The sequence below is a fragment of the Nerophis ophidion genome, linkage group LG13 (genome assembly GCF_033978795.1).
Source record: "Nerophis ophidion isolate RoL-2023_Sa linkage group LG13, RoL_Noph_v1.0, whole genome shotgun sequence".
NCBI classification, from domain to species: domain Eukaryota; kingdom Metazoa; phylum Chordata; class Actinopteri; order Syngnathiformes; family Syngnathidae; genus Nerophis; species Nerophis ophidion.
Window position 1 is genome coordinate 28,682,850 of NC_084623.1, and position 23,301 is coordinate 28,706,150.

Consider the following 23,301-nt stretch of genomic DNA (forward strand, 5'->3'; position numbering starts at 1 on the left):
TTCCCCTCTGACTCCGGTTTCCATGATTACTGTTCCTGTCCAGGCTTATCTTGATGATTATTGCGGCTCGCAAATCCCTTGCGCCCTCATGTCAGTGCTCTATTGTGTGTATCCTTTATATATGTGTTAATTTCAAACTAACCATTTACTATAACATTCTTTACTATAATAAATATATGGTAGTTAGCATTCAAAACTATGATGGAAAAATCAATATAGTCATTCAGTAGGTCAGTGGTTCTCAAACTTTTTTCAGTGATGTACTCCCTGTGAAAATTTTTTTGATTCAAGTACCCCCTAATCAGAGCAAAGCATTTTTGGTTGAAAAAAATAGATGAAGAAGTAAAATACAGCACTATGTCTGTCATCAGTTTCTAATTTATTCAATTTTATAACCGTGCTAAATATTGCTCATTTGTAGTGGTCTTTCTTGAACTATTTGGAAACAAAGACATAAAAATAACTAAAGACTTATTGAAAAATAAACAAGTGATTCATTTATAAATACATATTTCTCCACTTAGAAGTAATCATCAACTTAAAATGCCCTCTTTGGGGATTGTAATAGAGATCCATCTGGATTCATGAACTTAATTCTAAACATTTCTCCACAAAAAAATATATTTTTAACATCAATATTTATGGAACATGTCCACAAAAAATGTAGCTGTCAACACTGAATATTTCATTGTTGTATTTTTTTCCCACAGTTTATGAACTTAAATTCATATTTTGTTAAATTGAATTGTTGCTGTTTTTAGAAAATTTTATAAAAATCTCACGTACCCATTGGCATACCGTCAAGTACCCCCCAGGGGTACGCATACCCCCATTTGAGAACCACTGCATTAGGTGTATGTGTATGCTAAAAAAAATGTGTAGTTGGCTTTAAAAATACTAAAATCCTTCAAAATCCTGGAGTAATAATGGACTCAGACTTGAACTTTAACATTAATTCAATAACCTCAGCAGCTTTTAAAAACAAATTACTTTGCCAAAATTACCGAAATGATGTCTAAATCAGACCTAGAAAGACTAATCCATACCTTAGTCTCCAGCAGGTTATACTAAAGCAATGGCTTTCTCACTGGGCTCTCTAAACAAGCTGAAAGCAGCTTCAGTACATCCAGAATGCTTCTGCTCGAGTCACAATAGTCCAGTGCTTAGGTCAATGCCCTGGCTTCCTGTTGCTCAGAGAAGACTTTTAAACAGCTATGACATGTTAAAACCACATGAACTATCTCGAGCTCTGAGAAAGTCAGGGAAAGGTCACCTGCCGGTGCCCAGAGTCAGGATCAAACATGGTGAAACTGCATTTCAGTTTTATGCTCCTAAAGTCTGGAAGTCTTCCTGAAGATGTGGGACGGGTCAATGTAAACATCAACCTGCTGAAGAGACTAAAGATGAAAATTAGTTGTTGGCTATGATCATGCATATTTACATGTATATGTCCTATATTTTGTATTGTCACTATTTTAAATAAACTCTAAACTTTACATATCATATTTGCTGATGTTGTTCTGTTTTGTTTCTTGATGTTGTGGCCGCAGCTACCAAGCTCTCATGTGTTTCAAAGGTGTGTGTTTTTGAATAATTCTCTTCATTGTAGGACAAACTCCTGGAAGAAATGTGGAAACAGCGGGACAGTCTTGCAGGGCCTAAAGCTCCAGAAGAAGAGATGTCTACTTCTATAGAGGCCAGTGGTGGTTCGCAGGAAAACAAAAACAGCAATTCTCTGATAGAACAACTCCGAGCTCTGGAGGTTGGTGGATTGTTTCTTTCTTACCTAATCATATAAATGATACAGTGTATGTATATATATATATATATATATATATATATATATATATATATATATATATATATATATATATATTTATATACAGTAGCAATCAAATGTTATAAGTACTCAAACTAGTGCAGTGTTGAGTATAAATAAATTGCAGATCAAAGGCATTCGAATTGTTTAGACTTTTTGTCAACCTTAGCAATAAAACAGTTCTTACATGCTTGTACATAAGATCCAAGCAACTGAACTGTAACATAGTGATCAACAAAAGTCCAGGTGCCAAACCTCTCCCAGTGGTTAAAAATCACCTCGAAAGGCTTTCAGCAAATACCGGCGAGGGAGGAAAGAACACAGAGCACTATTAGCTTGAGGGAATAATGAGGCATACCAATTGGTGGTTAGTGAATGTCGATGGAGACACACTGAGGGACTGATCAGTCTTGTATTAAGTATCGAAAGCAATATTTTGAGTAAAAGAATATGCATTTGACCCAAAATTTATTTGGTAAAAGTCAACTTTCAGAAAATTACTTAAGTAACAGTCTCAAAGTACCTGACATATAATGTACATAAGATGTACCTAACAAACTTCACTTATTTTTAACATGAACTTCATTTAATAAGAGTATTTTTTTACTTCAAAGTACAAAATTAACACTTTGCTTCTGGAGTAAAGTTGGCAGCAAAGGCAGTTACAATCACACATCCAAACTTATACCAAGAGGGGCAAGGAGTGGCTATAGTTTAACAAAAGGGGCATATTAAATAAAACATGGCAAAAGATTATATTTCAAGATTATGATTAATTAACTTTATTTAGTTTAAGTTGGATAAACATTAAATAAATAATAAATCAATGTACAATACTGTGAAGTGTAATTCTGATTTACGGAAGCTTCACTACACTATAAAGATTATTTTTCAACTGGTGTAACCCACCTGATTCAGCCCCTGCTTTTTATGTTCTGCCCTGACCTCAAATATGATAGACAAGCGTGCTAGCTCTCGAGCTAAAAGCCCAAGCTGTCAACCCAATAGCCAGCCCTGCTTTGAGGTTGTCAGGGAGTGAAGTTTGCTGAGGTACACATGGTACACACTGGTTTGCCTCTGTTACACTGGCACATTGCTGGTTGATTTGAATTTAAATCAAATATAATTACAGAAATATAGATACAATACACTACAACAACTTACTTGCATAAAGTTTCCTTTATTTTAATCAGTCCCTTTCGTTGTTTTTTTTTCCACTATCTGTAAGTGACAACACTTCCATTAATGTACGTCCATTTGTCTTGTACTGGTCCAGTTGTCTTTGTCAAGAATATCTGTGAATATTTTTAAGATGTCTTTGATAATACTTCATGCTATCATTGCAAATTTGTGTCCATCACTTTTTGCATGTAATAAAAACCTATGTATTTCTCATCATTGCTTTTCTTTTTACTTTATAAAAGTAGGTGTTGAAACATGTCTATGACATTATGTGTAATTGTAAATTTAGTGTGAGCAACAAATATACAATCCATCAAGAAGATGATACAAGCTTGTCTTCTGTTTCATATCAATATTCTCATGGGCACTCATCGAGGGCGGACGCTCCCCTTTCCTCTACCTTATCACTCCTGCTTGCTTCTTTGTCTTGTTTAACTTTTGTGTTACCTCTTTTTGCACTGCTCTCCAATCCAAACAATGGAAATAATTAACAGGCCTCTCAACAAAATTGACAAGATCTTGGGTTTGGGGGAACCTGCTTGTCTTGACGGAGTAGTTGTTGCTGGGGTGATGAACGGCTGGAGAGCAGACGTAGCCGGTGGCAAGGCTGCAAACGAAATCGCTAAGGGAAGTGACAATGGCGGCCCGGAGGACTCCCTCTATGTAAAGGAACCCTACATCCATGTAATACCCTTGGGGTTTGGATGGCGAACATGGGCAGGAGAAGTGAGAGAACATGTCATCAAGCGCTGGCCTGATGAGGATGAAAAAGAGCTGAGTGAAGCAATAGAACTCTACATTATATAACCAAATAGGTATTCACCACTCCAATGACGAAGAAAAAACATTAGGCGCGAGTGGTTGCTTCCCCCCATTCGCTGGCAAATTGGCCTGAAGATGTGCCATGAATAGAATGGTGGCTAGAGCCAGGCGGACCCAGAGGCAAACAAAGGCCGGTAACAGCCCTGGTCAGCCTGTCCTTATCACTCGACCCGATGGTAAAGATGTTGGCCAACAGAGTTGGGCTTGAGCCAATCTTGATTGTAAAGAAAAGAAGGGCGTGCCCCTGGCATAAAGACAAGTCAGGGCCCATCTGGAAGACTACCAAACCCCTTTGAGGGGACAGGAACAAGACCAGGGGGTAGATGACCAGAGTGTGACCACGGCTCCTCCCAACAATGACACGTTGACTAGGAAAGTGGCAATGGCAACAAGTCTGACCTAGAGAGTAGAGTAGAACGGCTTAGCTTGATCTGGGATGGAGACAACCTACAAAGTGACCAGCCAAGCCCCTTGCTGAATCTGGAGAGCTGTATGGATCACCTCACGACTCAGAGGAGGAGAAACCAAACAAAAAGAAGCATGTGGTAAAGAAAGATGATGGTACAAGGGTTGGAACTGTACAGAGTACAGGTATCTGCCTCGATGGGGTGAGGTCTGGAAACCTGCCGTGAAAAATGGCGGAGGAGGCGGTGACCAGATCTGTGTGCACCTATCTTGGAACGACACCAGGCTGGAATCACATGAAGGATCTCGAGATCGTCACCTCCGAGAAGCAAGACTGCGAGGCGGGTCTTCTTGACGCGAGCCGACCTCAGCCCTGAAGATGCCGCTGCAGCCCCACTCTGAGATGGACGTGTCCAAGGAACAGGAGACATCGGACAAGGAAGCGGAGGAATCGGACCCAAGTCTGGCCTCGGCGAACCTGCCCCAGCCCGGAGAGCTCCAGACAGGAAAAAGAGCAGGAGCCAAGAAGGCGGTTCCCACGTATTGTTTTTTCTTTTTTTTTGTCCTGTCCAGCGACTCAGGCAAATCATATTGTTGATTTAGATGCCTATATCAACCATACAGATTTACTCTGTGTTGCCTTATTTGTATTTGACTTTATTGAATGGATTTATATTATTATTTGGTGCAGCCTGGCCATAACAGGAGGGGATAGAAAGAGACAGAGCGGCAAATTGGGATAAGACAGAGAAGACAATATTACCACCTTTGCTTCAAACTTAGGTAAACATTTAAATAATAATCATTCAGATCTGCACAAAGAGTTTAAATAGTGACAGGTAATTATGTAGTTGTAACACCTGTCATACTGTTTGGCTCCGGCGCAGATTGTCAAGAGCACAGGGCAGACGTTTCCTTCAGGGTCGATGTTTTCGTCAGGGGTAACCCTTCACATTCCAATGGTTCTGCAAAGCTCTGCTTTCCGATCAGAATTCGAGGCCGGCAATTTGTGACAATCTGGTTGCTATGTGATTAGTTTTGCAGGACTCAACCTGACCCATTCATCACTCTACTGCACAGTGCATACGCTACCACTCTCTCTCTCTTTGCTTGTCCACTCCCTCACTGACGTCACTCAGACACCACGTTGCCATTCTCACTAACACATACACTACTCTCATGAGTTAACCAGCTCCCCTTTTGTGCACATGTAGTTATATAGATACATAACATGTAGATAAATAGACATGCACACAGCTTTGCGGAGTTAAAACCGCATAATCATAGCGTCAACTAATGCAATTAAAATGACTGAATTTTGTAACAAATCGTCTCTGGATGTTGTTGATAAATGGCTTTCGCTTTGCATGGTAGAGCTCTAACTTGCACTTACAGATGTAGCGACAAACTGTGTTTAGCGACAGTGGTTTTCTGAAGTGTTCCTGAGCCCATGTGGTGATATCCTTTAGAGATTGATGTCGGTTTTTGATACAGTGCCGTCTGAGGAATCGAAGGTCACAGTCAATCAATGTTGGTTTCCGGCCATGCCGCTTACGTGGAGTGATTTCTCCAGATTCTCTGAACCTTTTGATGATAATATGGACCGTAGATGTTGAAATCCCTATATTTCTTGCAATTGCACTTTGAAAAACGTTGTTCTTAAACTGTTTGGCTATTTGCTCACACAGTTATGGAAAAATGGGTGTACCTCGCCCCATCCTTTCTTGTGAAAGACTGAGCATTTTTGGGGGGGCTGTTTTTATACCCAATCATGGCACCCACCTGTTCCCAATTAGCCTGCACACCTGTGGGATGTTCCAAATAAGTGTTTGATGAGCATTCCTCAACTTTATCAGTATTTATTTCCACCTTTCCCAACTTCTTTGTTACGTGTTGCTGGCATCAAATTCTAAATTAAATGATTGTTTGCAAAAAAAAATGTTTATCAGTTTAAACATCAAAAATGTTGTCTTTGTATCATATTCAACTGAATATGGGTTGAAAATGATTTGCAAATCATTGTATTCTGTTTATATTTACATCTAACACAATTTCCCAACTCATTTGGAAACGGGGTTTGTACAATAAACTTGTCAGAATGGTGCAGTCGTTGTGTGCTTTTCAGCAATTGTCGTTTCCCTCGAGTGAGCACACAAATAGTTTCCCCGCAGAAACGTCTGTTTTGCTCTCGCTCTCCTCGTGTTTTGCCAACTGACATCAACAACCCCCATCTCCTTCCCAACAGCTGCCTTTAACAGAATGACAGGTGATCAGAAAAACACTCTCAGCTGTGTCACCTATGCACCTGTTGCTGTTCTCAAACCCGGTCCTGGCACACCCCTCTTTGCTGCAGGCCATGCTCCCCCCCACCACGTACCTCCACCGCCAGACTCAGGCCGGGATGTCGTCCGGCCACGCCCACACCCCTACCACCCTGCTCCTCGAAAAGGGCCTTCTTAACCCTCTCAAACGCCTGCTTGCACTGCTCCATCCACTGGACTAGATCTGGAGCACCCTTTCGGGTGAGGTCAGTTATTGGGCTGGTCAGGTCCGCAAACCGGGATGTTGTGTGACTGTCAAAAACCAATTAGTCACTGAGAGTGGAAAGCAGGGCTCTGTCTGACACGCTAGGTCCAAGGATGCAACATGAAATAATTATTGCTGTTTTGAGGGTGATTTGTTGTCCCTATGAGTAAAAATACAATACATTACATTCAGATCGTTTGTGGTTCCTTTGCAGTCCTTTTGCGCTCCTTTTGCTGTTCCTTTTGCGGTCAACAGAAGTAACGGCACCTTGGTTCACACTCTCTCCAAACAAGCCAAACAATTCCCCAAGACAAGTGCAGGTAATATTCATTCAGCAATCATTCAGCTCCACAAACACGCCTCCCACACACACACACTCCACCCACACACATGTAGCCACACCCACTATCCCAGGTGACAAGTGAGAAACAAATCCCTGCCTCTACATTCCAGCCCCTAATTATTATAACATAATAATTACTGAACAATAGTAGCAGGACGGAAATATTCAATGTAAAATACATCAAATCAAACAAGAACATCAGATTTTCCTTTTTTGCAGTCATAACAATAGTTCATTTTCAGTGTCCTGGAACAAGCAGGTTCTTCACATATATACATATAAGTGTCACTAGGCCAGAGCTTCCAGAACTTTCATAGCCTAGACAGAATGTGGTCTGTGTCACAAGTCATATTCAAAGTTAAGTCGTGTCAACAAATAATCCCATCAGATGTCCTCGGCTTCTTGAAGCAGACACATCTTAGTAACAGGCCTGTCCAGAAAGCTTGTCCTGGTCTTGATCTTGGCTTGTCGAAAAAGTCCTCTTTTATCTTGAACAACCTTGACAACTTTGCCCATAATCCTGAAGCTGCGGTAGATATTCTTTTGTCCATCTTTTCCAGAACAAGTTGGACATATACTGAATTTGTTTCCATCTATGCACAGCATACAAGTCATCCCTTTGGAAAACACCAGGTGGAAAAGATGGCTGACCCTTGAGGAAAAGAGGATGGTTGGGAGTTAGAGCTTCTAGGTCATTGGGATCTGTGGAAGCCTTTGTTATTGGTCTGCTATTGAGAATAGCTTCGATTTCGCACAGCACAGTGTGGAGACCGTCTTCATCCAGAGTTTGTTTTCTCAAAGTGGAGTTAAGGACTTTCCTGATTGAACGAATTAATCTCTCCCAGGCTCCACCATGATGGGAACCACCTGGAGGATTAAACTTCCACTTTATTTCTTTCTGTGGGAGTTAATCATGGATCTGTGTCTGATTCCCCTGTGTCAAAGACCTTTTCAACTCTCTATCAGTGCCAACAAAGTTTGTTCTGTTGTCTGAACAGAGTTCCTTGACTTGGCCTCGCCTTGCCATGAAGCGACGTAGAGTGTTAATGAAGGAATCAGTCTCCAATGATGTGGCTACTTCAATATGCACAGCTCTCAGAGCCAAACAGGTGAATATCATTCCAAATCTTTTCACTTTCGATCTCCCACGTTTCACTTCAAATGGTATAAAGCAATCAACCCCCACTGAGGTAAATGGCGGTTCATCTGGAAAAATACTGTTAAGTGGCAAATCTGCCGTCTGTTGGCTGGCTGGCACTGCCAAAACCCGTAGGCAGACAACACACTTGGCCAAGATTCTTCGTATAGCTACACTGGCACCAATAATACAAAGCCTTGCCAACATGTGGATTCTTCCACCGTGGCCGACTTCGGTGTGTATGTGCCTTAGAATGAGGTCAGAAATGTGTAGGTCTTTGGCCAATATGACCGGATGCTTTGATTCTTCAGGCATTGCTGCCCTACTGAACCTCCCACCGACTCTCAAGATACCGCTATCAAGTACTGGGTGAAGTTTGTATATGTGGCTTGTTTGTTTTACAGTCTGATTCTTTAGGAGGCTGGAAAACTCATCTGGGAATCTTTTCCTTTGGCAAAATCCAATTATCTTTAACTCTGCCTCTCTCAACTCCTCCTCAGTGAGAAAAACATTGAAAGAGTCTTTGACACTGCCGCTCCTTGCTCAGAACATCCTTCTGCTCCCTTTCACATGTCTTTGAGTGTGACAGCAGCGCCTTGACCTCCTTCCTCTTCTGCCAGAGACCCAAAAGTCTAATTTTGAATCTTAAGACCCAACCCATCACTCTCTTCAGACGGATCCAAGATGAAGTACGGTCAATCAATTGAGACACAGGGTCAACTTCTTCGGCTGAAACAGCATTAGCAGCAATGCTCCTTGTGACCTCAGGATCATCTTGCTCTGATGTTTCTTCTGAGCAGTCTGGGTTTGTAGGCCACTGCTCCTCTGATAGTAGCAGAAATTGTGGGCCACACATCCACTGTTCATCCTTGAGGAACGACTTCACTCCAAGTCCCCTGGAAGCAATATCTGCTGGATTTGAGAAGGTGTTCACATATCTCCACTGAGCTGGTTGAGACGCTTTTAGGATCTTCGATACCCTGTTAGCCACAAATGTTCTAAATCTGGTGGTCTCATTCTTGATGTACTTTAGCACTGAGGTGGTATCAGTCCAAAACACAGAATCAAGCAATGGCATCTGCAGCTCCTTTCTCCCCAATGTGTCCATACGTGATGCAACTATCGCTGCGGTTAGCTCCAGCCCGGGAATGGTAATTGGTTTTAAGGGAACCACCCTGTACTTGCAGTCCTTTTGCTGTTCCTTTTGCGGTCAACAGAAGTAACGGCACCACAGGCTTGAAACATCTTCTGACCTTGAAATCTTCCAGTAGATGGAGGTCCTTCATCCAATTTGTCCACTCCTGTGCAATGGGTTCAGCTACAAGATCATCCCACCCAAAGCCTCTCCTACACAGATCCTGCAGGATTAGTTTGGCCTTCAGCACTACTGGCACGAGCACTCCAAATGGATCGTAAATGGAACTGACCTCTGATAAGATCCCCCTACGAGTCAAAGGTCGATCTTGGATTGGTAATCCTGAACTTGAATGCATCTGATTGCACACACCACTGCACACCCAGAACTCTCTCAATTGGAAGTCTTTCATGATCCAGATCCATCTCCTGTACATTCACTGCCCACTGCTCTTCAGGAATTGCAGCCAACACATTTCGACTGTTACTTATCCACTTCTTTAGCTGAAAGCCACCTCTGGCACAAATGGCTTGAAGATTGTGACAGAGAGCAACAGCCTCAGACTCAGAGGGCACAGAAACAAGACAGTCATCTACATAAAAGCTGTGCATGATGGTGTCCACCACCTGCTGACTGTAGGAGTTGCTGTTATCCTCCGCACACTTTCGCAGAGCAAAGTTTGCACAGCTTGGTGATGAGATTGCTCCAAAGAGATGCACACACATCCTGTAGTCCTCCATAGGTTGCGAGATATTCCCACCTGGCCACCAGAGAAACCTCAGCAAGTCACATTCTTCAGCTGGCGCACGCACCTGGTAATACATGGCCTCAATATCTGCCATCAAAACGATGGGTTCTTTCTTGAATCTGGCTATGACGCCGATCAATGAACTTGTAAGATGGGGTCCCTGCAGCAGCTGTGTGTTCAGTGATGTACCTTTAAATGATGCAGCACAATCAAACACCACTCTGATTTTTTGCTTATGCGTATGGTATACACCATGATGTGGAATATACCAGGTTTTGCCATGGTTACATGCCAGATCTTCCACAGGCACTCTTTCAGCATAACCACATATAATGATGTTGTGTATGAACATGGTGTAATCCGCATGGAATAAGGCATCCCTTTGGAACCTTCTTTTCAAATTCAAGGCGCGTTGCTCTGCTAACTTGCGGTTATCAGGCATGCACACATTTCCCTTTTTTAATGGCAAACCAATGGTGTAGTGACCATCCACCAGCTCAATAGAGACTTTCACCATTTCCATAAACTGACCATCTTCTCTTGATGGACCCAGTTGCTCTTCATGGATGCGTTCAGGAAAGTCAAGTTGAAACTGCTGCTTCCACAGTTCATCCAATTTCACCACGGAGATGCGGTTTGCAGTGATGGTGGGTTGTTCTAAGTCTGCTTCACCAAACATTGGCCCGTTGACAGTCCATCCTAACATGGTCTGAACTGTGTACGGCCCTCCTCCTTTCACTTGGAATCACCTTTGTTGGCTCAAGAGCTCTTGGTGCATTTAAGCCGATCAACAGTTCAACGTCTGCATCAATTTCAGGTAGGTGTACTCCACGCAAATATGGCCACCTGACCAGATCCTGTTCCTGTGGTATGTTGCTCCTGCATACAGGCATTTTTTTTTTCTGTGTGAATATATCTGGCAAGTCACAGTAGAGATCACTTTCCAGACCAGCTACCTCCAGATTTGACACAATGCAACATTGTGCTTTTCTTGGCCCAAAGTGCGTAAGAGAATTTTAGTTCCTCTTCCTGAAATATTCAACTTGCTCATCAGACTTGAGGTACAAAAAGAACCAGAGCTGCCTTGGTCCAGAAAGGCATATTTTTCCACGACTTGGTGACCCTTTTTGGACTTGACCTTTACTGGCACGATGGATAACTTACAGCCATGGTCACCGGCCCCAATAAGCCCACTACTTCGCACTGTTACCAAAGAGCTGCCCGCCACAGTGTTTGTACCTGCTGCAACTGCTGGATCTTTCTCTTGCTCCTTGTTCTTTGGATGAATATGAAGAATGCGAGGGTGTTTAGCTCCACATGTTTTACATGACAGTCGCCTCCTGCAGTCCTTACTTATGTGCCCTATGCACAGACAGCCAAAGCAAACTCCATGTTCTTTCAAAAAAGTGATCTTCTCATTATGTGCCCTCTTTACTAATAGAGAGCACACTTCCAACGCATGTTCACCCTTGCAGTACAAGCAGGTCCTTTTGTCCAGTGGGGGTCCTTCCTTCTTCACATGGGCCTCTCCAATAGCTGATGTTACTGTAGTAGCAAAACTTCCTTGGTTTCGTGTGTGATGTTGATAGCCATTTTTGCTGCCATGTTTGATTTGCATTGTCTTTGGAATATCCTGTATATTTCCAAATATGGGGTCTGCTGCAATTTTTACCTGACGTTCAATAAAACTGACAAGGTCAGGGAAAGTAGCTCTTTGAGAAGACGACTCTTGAATATCACAAGCAGCCGTCCTCCATTGGTCTCTCAGCTTATACGGTAACTTCTTGATCACCATCAGCACGTTCGCAGGCATGTTAAGCTCAGACATCTACTGTATGTCATCCATTGCATTACAACATCCTCTTAAGAAGAGACCATATGCTTGAAGAGATTTGGCATCTTCTGCTTTAACCAAAGGCCATGATAGTGCTTTGTCCAAATAAGCACAAGCAATCTTTTGCTCATTCCCAAAATGCTCTTCCAATGAAGCCTTAGCCCTTTAAAATGCTCTGTCTGTAGACATTCGCTGACAGCTTTGAACAAGTTCATGTGGTTGTCCCCTTGTGTATTGTGCAAGAAGTCTCCAGCGTCACCTGTCCTTTCTTCAACATTGTGCTCAAAAGATCTCATGAAGGCATGATATTGAAGAGGATGTCCATCAAACACCTGGGTCTCTTTCCTTGGCAAATGAGAGATGTTCTGTTGTCACACCAGTAGAGCAGAAATTTCATTTTGTCTTGCCATTATAGATAGCAAATTGTTATTGTCATTAAAGACTGGCATCTGAACATTTGAATGTGTTGTATATTGAGCAGCTGAAGCATTACTGTTCACATTAGTAGCCCTTGGGAGTCCAGGCAGCCTTTGATTGACTATTTGAGATCCAGCATCAACAGTTGCTTTCCTTTCATTCGGCTTTGTTAAATGAGACTTAGATGTTTGACTGTCATACACTCCATGGCCACCGGGCACAAATGAATCAGTCTCAGCATTAAGAGCAGTATGTGCTCCTTTGGCCATATAAGATTCCATATCATCTGACTTTTCATATCTGGTGCCTTTCACACTGCTTCCTGAGACTCTTAGGACCTCCATCCGAGCCTGAGCTGCTGCTATCTCCACTTCAAGCTCAAATCTCTCTTTCCTTTTCCTTATTTCTTCCTCTTGCTGATCCAGCTCTTGCTTTTGTTTGAGCATTTTTTGACGAGCGAGAAGAGCAGCCATTTCAGCCTCTGCTTTGACACGTGAAGAGAAAGTAGAGGAGTTTGAAGTTCTTGAAGTCCCAGTTTTTGATCCATGATTTTTACTTCCAACATTTGAGATGCTGTCCTCTGGTTGAATGTCATCATGCACTACTTCACATGTGGCCTTCTCCTCCACATTGTCATTTGGTGCATATCCTGAGACTGGTCTCTTAGTTTCAGAGAGCCACTGTTTCATATCCTCAATAAATTCTTTGTTGCATTTATTGATGCTTGCAAACCACACCTTTTGTTTATCCTTTTCCATCTCAGGTACTATTTCCACCAATGACTCATGCAGGGAGGTTGTTTCCTTATGCAATTGCATCAAAATGTCCAGTTGCGTTTTCACTTGTGAGACATTTTCATCAATTTCCACGAGCTTCTTTAATACAATGATGACACATTTCATTTTATTCACTCTTGCTTGACGTTCTTTTTGAAGCTTCTCCATTTTGCACACCAAGGCCTTTTCAGTGAAAATGATTTTTCTCTTAACAGTTTCATTGAAATCAATTTCATTTGCACTTGAACCAGCTTTTGATCCACTCATCTTGACATCCAGCAATATGTGCACCACAAAAGTTCAGACAACATATGTCACAATCCACATTTGCATCATGAATCCACATCCAACATTGCTGCTTTGTTTTAGCACAAATATGACTCCATACATAAATGCACTGTTGCTTCCAAATCCACACTTTATTTCAGGCTTGACCATCAGCAATAAATGCATCAAACTTCCACGTCCAACATCACTCCTTTAAAGTGCACAAATAAGTGATCCACTTTTCCACAGGTTAATTCAATCCCAAGCAATGACACCCAAAGCTATCTAATATCCAGCAGTAACCAGCATCAACTGTGTCCAGGCAAGTATGCTTCACAGTATGAATGAACTGAATTTCACATATCGTGGGTTGTGCTGCGCTCCTTCGTTCATTCAGTTACTTGAGTGGTTGAGTGGTCTAAATTGCACAATTCCAGTGAAGTATCAGGAGGTCGGTGTCGGATTTGTAGCCTATTCTGTTGACAATGTTGTGTGACTATCAAAAAACAATTAGTCACTGAGAGTGGAAAGCAGGGCTCTGTCTGACACGCTAGGTCCAAGGATGCAACATGAAATAATTATTGCTGTTTTGTCCCTTTGAGTAAAAATACAATACATTACATTCAGGTGGTTTGTGGTTCCTTTGCAGTCCTTTTGCGCTCCTTTTGCTGTTCCTTTTGCGGTCAACAGAAGTAACGGCACCTAGGTTCACACTCTCTCCAAACAAGCCAAACAATTCCCCCAGACAAGTGCAGGTGATATTCATTCAGCAATCATTCAGCTCCACAAACATGCCTCCCACACACACACACTCCGCCCACACACATGTAGCCACACCCACTATCCAAGGTGACAAGTGAGAAACAAATCCCTGCCTCTACACGGGGGACTAACCTCCAGTGGTAACCCAATAGACCCAATAACTGCCTCACCTCTTTTTTCGTCTTGGGGGTTGGGCAGGCCATAATTGCCGCTGTTTCATCAACCTGCGGCTGCACCTGCCCTCCTTCCAAATTGTACCCCAGATACTGTACTTCCCTCCGGCCAACTGCACACTTCGCTGGGCTGGTGGTGAGCCCTGCCTGTCTCAGGGACTCGAGCACTGCTCCCACCCGCCGCTCGTGTTCTTACGCTGGATGATGACGTCATCCAGGTAGGCCGCCGCGTATGCAGCGTGGGGTCGCGATACCCGGTCCACGAGGCGCTAGAACGTGGCGGGTGCACCGAACAAGCCAAGCGGAAGTGTCACAAATTGGTACAAATTTTCCGGAGTGGAAAAGGCCGTTTTTTCCTTGGTCTGGCAGTAGCCCTTGGTTAAAGCCAGTGTCGTTATAAAACGAGCAGTGCCCAGCCGATACAGGAGCTTGTCGACCTGAGGCATTGGGTACGCGTCAAAACGTGATATTTCGTTCACCTTGCGGTAATCCACAGAGAACCGCACGGACCCATCCTTCTTCCCTACCAGTGGCTGCACCACGCATTGTGGGATTCTTCTATCACCCACAATTCCAGCATGGATTTTAAATCTTCCCGAACTACTTTGCGTTGTGTTCGGGGAGCCTATAGGGCCGAGACCGCACCGTAACACCCGGTCTCACTATGATGCTGGATGAGGTTTGTGCGCCGGGCAGAGGGGAGAACACATCAGAGAAGCGTTGCTGCAGCTTAGCAACACCCGCTCTCTGCGCTAACGTGAGCTGATCGTCACAGAGGAGGGGGAAGGGCAGACAAGAGTGCAGGACCTCTGGTCCGAACTCCTCCTACTCCTCCTCAACCACCGTCACCATGGAGAATGGCTCCGCCTCCTTCCATGCTTTCAGGAGGTTTATATGGTAAATGTGGGTGCCTCAGCCTCAGTCCGAGCGCCGGACCTCGTAGTTCACCTCACCCACTTGCCGTATGACCGCAAAGGGTCCTTGCCTTGGCGGGCAAGTAATTTTGAGCTGGATGTTGGAAGTAACACAAGCACTTTTTCTCCCGGTGAAAATTTTCTTAGCGGAGTCCCCCTCTGACGTTCCTGGGCACGAAGCAAATTCTCGCGTGACAAGTGCCCCACCGTGTGGAGTTTTGCTCACATGTCCATGAGGTACTGAATTTTGTTTTTACTGGAGCTTGGACCCTCCTTCCAGCTTTCCTTAATTACGTCCAACAACCCGCGCGGCTTACTGCCGTGTAATTATTCAGAAGGCACAAATCCTGTGGAGGCCTGAGGTACCTCCTGGATTGCACACAATAGGGGATCTAGCCATTTATCCCAATTTGGTTTGTCCTTGTGCGTAAACTTACGGATCATGGTTTTCAGCGTCTTTTTTAGCCGTTCCACATGGCCGTCTGTTTCTGGGTGGTGTATGCTAGTGCAGATCGCTTTAATTCTCAATAATCTGTATAGTTCCTTTATCATGCGTGACACCCTGCTTTGCTGCAGGTCCGCAGGCCACGCCCCCCCACAATACCAGTCTCATAAAACATTTCCAAAGTGCTTAAGGTTGCCTAAGTGTTTTATGGTTCGATAACCAGTGTTGAGAGTACTATTATTTGTGTTGTAAGTAGTAACAATGTGTTGTGAATAATTAGTTAGCCCTTACTTTGTCAAAGCAATTTACGTTCTTTTTCTTCAATAATGTTAGGTTTACCGCCTCATGCTTGCTGCGGTGAAAGCTGCTGGCTGTTAAGTTTAAAACTACTTTTTAGCCACCCAGCCGCAACATTAGTATAGCGGCTGTTTTTAAATTGAGGAGAAGCTCAACATTTGACACACCAAGCAAGCAGCAGAGAGGAGCTATTGTTAGCTTTTGTGCTAAGTTGCTCACACAAGTTAGCAATATAAACAGATGAGATTACTGATAAAGTGGCTACAAAGAGAGATATAGGTTCTCAAGCAAATTGGTATGTTAAATAAAGATATCATCACTCGTCAATAGCCAAATAAAGCATTGCGTCACTCGGCAGTCGAGAAGTCGGCACTGCGTCGCCATATTTAAAACAAAGGTTTGATGTGTTATAGTGCATCAGAAAAGCCTCTATAAACACGCAAGGAGCAGGGGTGAGACAACAAACGGCCGTAACAAAGGCACATCGAAAGATACTGCGGTATTGTTTCAATGGTATAAAGCTTTCTAAAATACACCGATATTAACGATAAAACCGGTATGTCGCCCAGCCTTAATTCATGCAATGTATGGATAATCTGGTAATTTTTTTTCCCAACCGGTGATGTCACAAGATGAACAAATGGGTTGGTTGGTTAGTTTGGAAGAAAGTATGAAGGAGGGCAAGATTGTTTTAAAAAATATTTCCGCAATGCCGCCACCATTTGATTTCAAATTTTAGGGACTTACGCAGATCCCAAATACACTACAATAGGTAAGAAAAGTTATTTTTAAATAAAAGGTCCCCCTTAAGTGAGCAGGATAAGGTGTGTAATTAATTTTGCGTCTCTGTCCGAGAGAAGAAAATGCAATTATGTTATACAGCTAGCACAAATTATTAATCAACACTCATCATGATTTTACGAGCATTATTTATCAATTTACTAAGCATGTCTGAGTACGTGTGCTGAATCTCGGACCAACTGCACTCTCTTAAGTATGTACAAACTGAGACACACACGGCCTTGAGACAGGATCGGTGTTCCCAATGCAAAGACAGACAATAGAGAGAGAATCCTCGATCCAGATATGCATTTAAACTGTCATTAAAATAACACTGGACTATTCAACAACATCCTTTCATGATTTTATAGCTGTTTGTAGTTTTGGTGTCTGTGGGTGTTTTTTTTAATGCTGTTCTGTCTTATATATCAATATATCTTGTATATAAAAAAAATTCTTGAAGTTTAAATTTTTTGCGTCTTGAGCTTAGTAAGTGCAGCCTGTCTGTGGTGCACCTTCAGCGCTGAAAAAAAAGTTTTGTTTGAGATGCATTTTTGGAATACTTCTAAAATGCCCATAAAAAGTGGAATATGTCTCCTACATGTTTGAAAACAGCAAAACACCATAGGTAGGAGCATGATCAAATGAATGTGCAGTAAATTATCAAATATTTCCTTGGTGATTCCTCATTTAAATAAGGCTGTGTAAGTAGATCACACGCAACACACCCACTAATAGTACACACATTCTTTTAGATTGTACACACTTTTAAGCGTGTGGCATTTGGGTCTTAGTAAATCAGGCTCAAAGTGTTCATTTTTGTTTCCCAGGCAGAGAACTCTGCTCTGTCCTTGGAGAATGACAACCAAAGGAAGCAATATGAGCGCTGCCTGGATGAGGTGAGACATTTAGAAAACTATTCATTACTTTTAAATATAACAAAAAAAAAGTTTGTACACTTTTTTGTGATTTTGTCACATTTTTTCGTTCTGTTCTGTAAATATATATCCTAATGCAGGTTGCCAACCAGGTCATCCAGGCTCTCCTTACTCAAAAGGTAGTTTTTGTATAAATAATATGGACATTAAAGTGTTTTGAGAGCAGCAGGTCCATAGATTGTCATAGTTATTTTTCTTACTTGTGTGCATTTCCAGGACTTGAAAAAAGAATGTGTGGAACTGCGCACACGTGTATTTGACTTGGAGCAGCAGAACCACATACTGAGTGTGTTTTTTCAACAACAAATGAGAACGTCCCAGAATCTTATTCCGAAGGTAAGCATGTTAATCCTGTTTACTTTTCTTATCTATCTACAGTGGAACCTCAATTTAAACGGAAACTGCACTTTTTTTTGGAATTTTGCCTACTGTTCACAATGAATATGAGAGACAAGAAGACAAAAGTTTTTATTTGTTTTTTTTTACGCTTTTTAACATAAACATTGGCTCTTTCTTGGTGGCTATCAATGCAGCTAATCGGAGCAATCAATTCTACCTCTAAATAACTTTGGAAATGAATTGAAAATACATCAACAATACTTATGTATATGATAACCAAACTGTAGAAATATAGTTTCAACTGTTCTCCAGAGGGGTCAATTTAAAGGCTCTAGTGTATAGATTAAATATTAGATGGGATTTAAATGCGTCTAACTGTCGGGCATTCCAGAGTACTGGAGCACCAATAAAAAACATTCTAATAGCCCGCAGACATTTTCTGGGGTCTGGGAATCACTAGTAAGCCAGAGTTCTTTGAACGTAGATTTCTGTCCGGGACATATGGTACAAATCCATCAGCAAGATAAAATGGAGCTAGATTGTTTTGTATTTTATACGTAAGCAGAAAAACCTTAAAGTAGCATCTTAAGTGCACAGGGAAGCAGTGAAGGTTTATAAGTGTAGGTATATATATATATATATATATATATATATATACATATATACATATATATACACATAATGTGTATGTATGTAGGTATATAAATGTATTTCTTGTAAAGTGTATAAAAACGAATATGGAAGCTGGACAAATAAAATGCCCCAAAAAACGACTTTCATGGGGTATTGGACAGAAAAGAGGAACTTTTTTTCTCCTCCATTTGAAAACGTGGACGTCTGATTCCAATCAATGCAAGTCATCAGAATCAGGTAATACACCAACTCAAATTCTTGTCTTCATGAGAGATAGGAATCTATATGTTAAACATGCATGTATATTCATTAAAACACCTTTAACATGTCAACAAAAACGGCAAAATAAATAAATATAAATTATATACTGTATATATAAATAAATATATATATATATATGTATATATATATATATATATACATGTATATATATATATATATATATATGTGTGTATGTATATGTATAAATATATATATATATATATATATATAAATATATATATATATATATATATACATATATATATATATATATATATACATATATATATACACTGTGTATGTACAGTATATGTATATATGAGGTAGATCACCTCGACTTTGTCATTTATTAAGTAATTGATAAACGTTGCAAAATGTATTGGGGTGTTACCATTTAGTGGTCAATTGTACGGAATATGTACTGTACTAATAAACGTTTCAATCAATCAATCAATGCCTACTGAGCCAAAGGTGCTTTTAAGTTATTGTGGCCTCAATGTGCCTTAATTTTTTTTATTTTAATGTACTATTATTTAATATATATTATTGTTTTAGTTGCTGAAGAGATATTCCTGGCTCTGAATGTGCTCATTGCTCTTTTTATGTTTTTGTGCATTATGTGTTGCTGTATTCAGGTTACTTGTCAGTTACTCAGTACTTGAGTAGTTTTTTCACAACATACTTTTTACTTTTACTCAAGTAAATATTTGAGTGACTACTCCTTACTTTTACCTGATTAATAAATCTCTAAAGTAACAGTACTCTTACTTGAGTACAATTTCTGGCTACTCTACCCACCTCTGCGTGTGGGTGTTGGAATGGTTTGAATAGGTTGAAAAATGTGGGAATTGTGCAACTTGGAAAAATGTCCCATTCATTGCAAAGGGAACTCCCTGGAAATTTTGGGAAAAGCGGGATTATTTTTTAAATGATTAGCCGCATGAATATCCTGGATGAGCTGAATTGGTTGGCTTTTAAAGGATTGTTTAAATCGGGCAAGAAATGTTGAAGTAGTAAATGGTATTAGGGAACTTCGGGAAAATCTGGATTTTTTTTTGAAAATGGTAAAAAACTTGAATAGTCTGAATGAGTTGAAATGGTCAGTGTTTGAATTATTCAAATGGCCTAGAATTGTTGAAGTAGTAACATGTTGAAATAATAAATGGAATTACGAAATTCCCAGAAGTACGGGAAAACCGTGAATTTTTCCAGTTAAAAAAAACAACTTGTCTGGAAGTCTGGAGCTCCTGGGTCCCACCGTCCATCCCTTCCGGGTGCCCGTCTTGGTTGGGGCCGGCTGGGTCTAGTCCCCTAAACCATTATGGTAGCATTGTGCTGCAGAGTATTCCGAGTTGCTGCGAGTCGGCCAGCTGCTGGGGTAGTGTTTTTGTGTGTCAGCATGTCTGTGATCTTCTTTTTTTATTTTGTATTTATTTATTTTTTGTGTGTATATATGTATGTAGAGGTAAGTGTGTATATGTATGTATATGTGTATGTATATATGTGTATTTGTGCATGTATGTATGTATGTGTAATTGAATATGTGTATGTATGTGTATATATACATATATGTTTTGCATACATACAAGTATGTATGTGTGTATTTATGTATATGTGTGTGTATATATATATATATATATATATATATATATATATATATATATATATATATATATATATATATATATATATATATAATGTATTTTTATTTTTTATTTTTTTTAGATATAATAATTATTATGTTATTTTCTTTTTTCCCCCCTCCCTCAGGGGGGGCTCCTCGACAGGGCGGTTGTTGGTTGTTCCATCTCCATCGTTGGGGCCCCTGCGGGTGGGGTGAGTGGTTCCCACGGCCCTGCGCTGGTTGGTCCTGTGGCGGCCGACTTAGGTGGGGTGGCCCGGTGTGGACCGCGCCGTCCACCCCGCATTGGGGGGTCGTGGGGTCCCGGGTGCTGGTGGGGCGGGAGCGGTCTTCCCGTCCGGTTGGGGGGAGTCTCTGGGTCCACCCGGGCGGGGCGTCTCGCCTTTCTGCCCGTGTGGGGGGTTGTCTCTCGCTGGCTTGGGGTCTGGCCGTCCGCTGCTTCTCTCGTCCCCTGTCCTCTGCCGGGCGCGTCTGTCTGCGGCCTGCTGCTGGCTTTTCCGGGCGGCACGGTGGGCCGTGTTCTGGGGTTCCCGTCGCTAGCCGGCCTGGCTGCAAGGGGTCGGTGGTCCCTGGTTCCCTGGGCGCCAAGCCTAATGTTTGGGTTGGGCTCTCTGGGGGGCTGGGGCCGTACTCTGGCTCCCAAGCACACTGGGAGTCAAATATATTGTACATACAAACACACATATACTCACACACCGTTATTCATACATACAAACATACATACAAACCCCTTTTCCATATGAGTTGGGAAATTGTGTTAGATGTAAATATAAATGGAATTCAATGATTTGCAAATCATTTTCAACCCATATTCAGTTGAATATGCTACAAAGACAACATGATTGATGTTCAAACTGATAAACATTTTTTTATTTTGCAAATAATCATTAACTTTAGGATTTGATGTTAGCAACACGTGACAAAGAAGTTGGGAAAGGTGGCAATAAATACTGATAAAGTTGAGAAATGCTCCTCAAACACTTATTTGGAACATCCCACAGGTGTGCAAGCTAATTGGGAACAGGTGGGTGCCAGGATTGGGTATACAAGCAGTTTCCATGGAATGCTAAGTAATCCACAAACAAGAATGGGGCGAGGGTCACCAATTTGTAAACAAATTGTCGAACAGTTTTAGAACAACATTTCTCAACGAGCTATTGCAAGGAATTTAGGGATTTTACCATCTACGGTCCGTAAAATCATCAAAGGTTCAGAGAATCTGGAGAAATCACTGCACGTAAGCGATGATATTACGGACCTTTGAACCCTCAGGCGGTAATGCATCGAAACCTGACATTAGTGTGTAAAGGATGTCACATGGTTGCTACATCTGTAAGTGCGAGTTAAAACTCTGCTATGCAAAGCAAAACCCATTCATCAACAACACCAATGAGCGCCGCTGGCTTCACTGGGCCCGAGCTCATCTAAGATGAACTGATGCAAAGTGGAAAAGTGTTCTGTGGTCTGACAAGTCCACATTTCAAATTATATTTGGAAATTGTGGACGTGGTGTCCTCCGGAACAAAGAGGAAAATAACCATCCGGATTGTCATAGGCGCAAAGTTCAAAAGCCAGCATCTGTGATGGTATGGGGGTGTATTAGTGGCCAAAGTTTGGGTAACTTACACATCTGTGAAGGCACCACTAATGCTAAATGGTCCATACGGGTTTTGGACTAACATATGTTGTCATCCAAGCAACGTTATCATGGACACCCCTGCTTATTTCAGCCAGACAATGCCAAGCCACGTGTTACAACAGCGTGGTTTCGTAGAAAAGAGTGCAGGTACTTTCCTGGCCCGCCTGCAGTCCAGACCTGTCTCCCATCGAAAATGTGTGGTGCATTATATGAAGCGTAAAATACGACAGAGGAGACCCCGGACTGTTGAACGACTAAAGCTCTACATAAAACAAGAATGAGAAAGAATTCCACTTTCAAAGCTTCACGATTAGTTTCCTCAGTTCCCAAACGAGTGTTGTTAAAAGAAAAGGTGATGTAACACAGTGGTGAACATGCCCTTTCCCAACTACTTTGGCACGTGTTGCAGCCATGAAATTCTAAGTTAATTATTATTTGCAAAAAAAATAAAGTTTATGAGTTTGAACATCAAATATCTTGTCTTTGTAGTGCATTCAACTGAATATGGGTTGAAAAGGATTTGCAAATCATTGTATTCCGTTTATATTTACATCTAACACAATTTCCCAACTGATATGGAAACGGGGTTTGTACATAGGTACCAAGTTCGTCCATCTACAAGCACATTCATGGTACCAATATACACATACTGTACATATACATTCACTGTACAAACATACACACATACTGTACATATATATTCACTGTACAAACATACATATACACATACTGTACATATACATTTACTGTACAAACATTTATATACACAAACTGTACATATGCATTTACTGTACAAACATTCATATACACATTCTGTACATATACAAGTACATATATATACATACACTCTCTGTACATATACAAGTACATATGTATACATACACTCATGCACATAATCACGTTTCATCTAACATATATTACGTTGTTGCCCTAGGGCAGGGGTCCTCAAGTACAAATCTTGAAGGTCCACAAATATTATTTTGAAACAGGCTGGGTCCGTTTATTATCGGTCAAGCTTATATAGTAGCAGGAGTTAGGTAGTAGTTTAACATTTTCTTAAAATTAA

At 41.5% G+C, this 23,301-nt stretch overlaps 1 protein-coding gene across 6 annotated transcripts in view; it reads left to right on the plus strand.

Annotated features, from left to right (window-relative positions):
• Nucleotides 1-23,301, plus strand: part of LOC133564415 (uncharacterized) — a 211,266-nt gene that overhangs the window by 60,188 nt on the left and 127,777 nt on the right. For all 6 annotated transcript variants that reach the window (XM_061918734.1, XM_061918735.1, XM_061918732.1 and 3 more), the window contains exons 2-5: nucleotides 1,610-1,762; nucleotides 17,614-17,682; nucleotides 17,802-17,840; nucleotides 17,938-18,057. In XM_061918734.1, coding sequence (XP_061774718.1) covers nucleotides 1,628-1,762; nucleotides 17,614-17,682; nucleotides 17,802-17,840; nucleotides 17,938-18,057 — 363 coding nt within the window. In that variant the 5' untranslated portion in view covers nucleotides 1,610-1,627. The remainder of the gene's footprint in view (nucleotides 1-1,609; nucleotides 1,763-17,613; nucleotides 17,683-17,801; nucleotides 17,841-17,937; nucleotides 18,058-23,301) is intronic.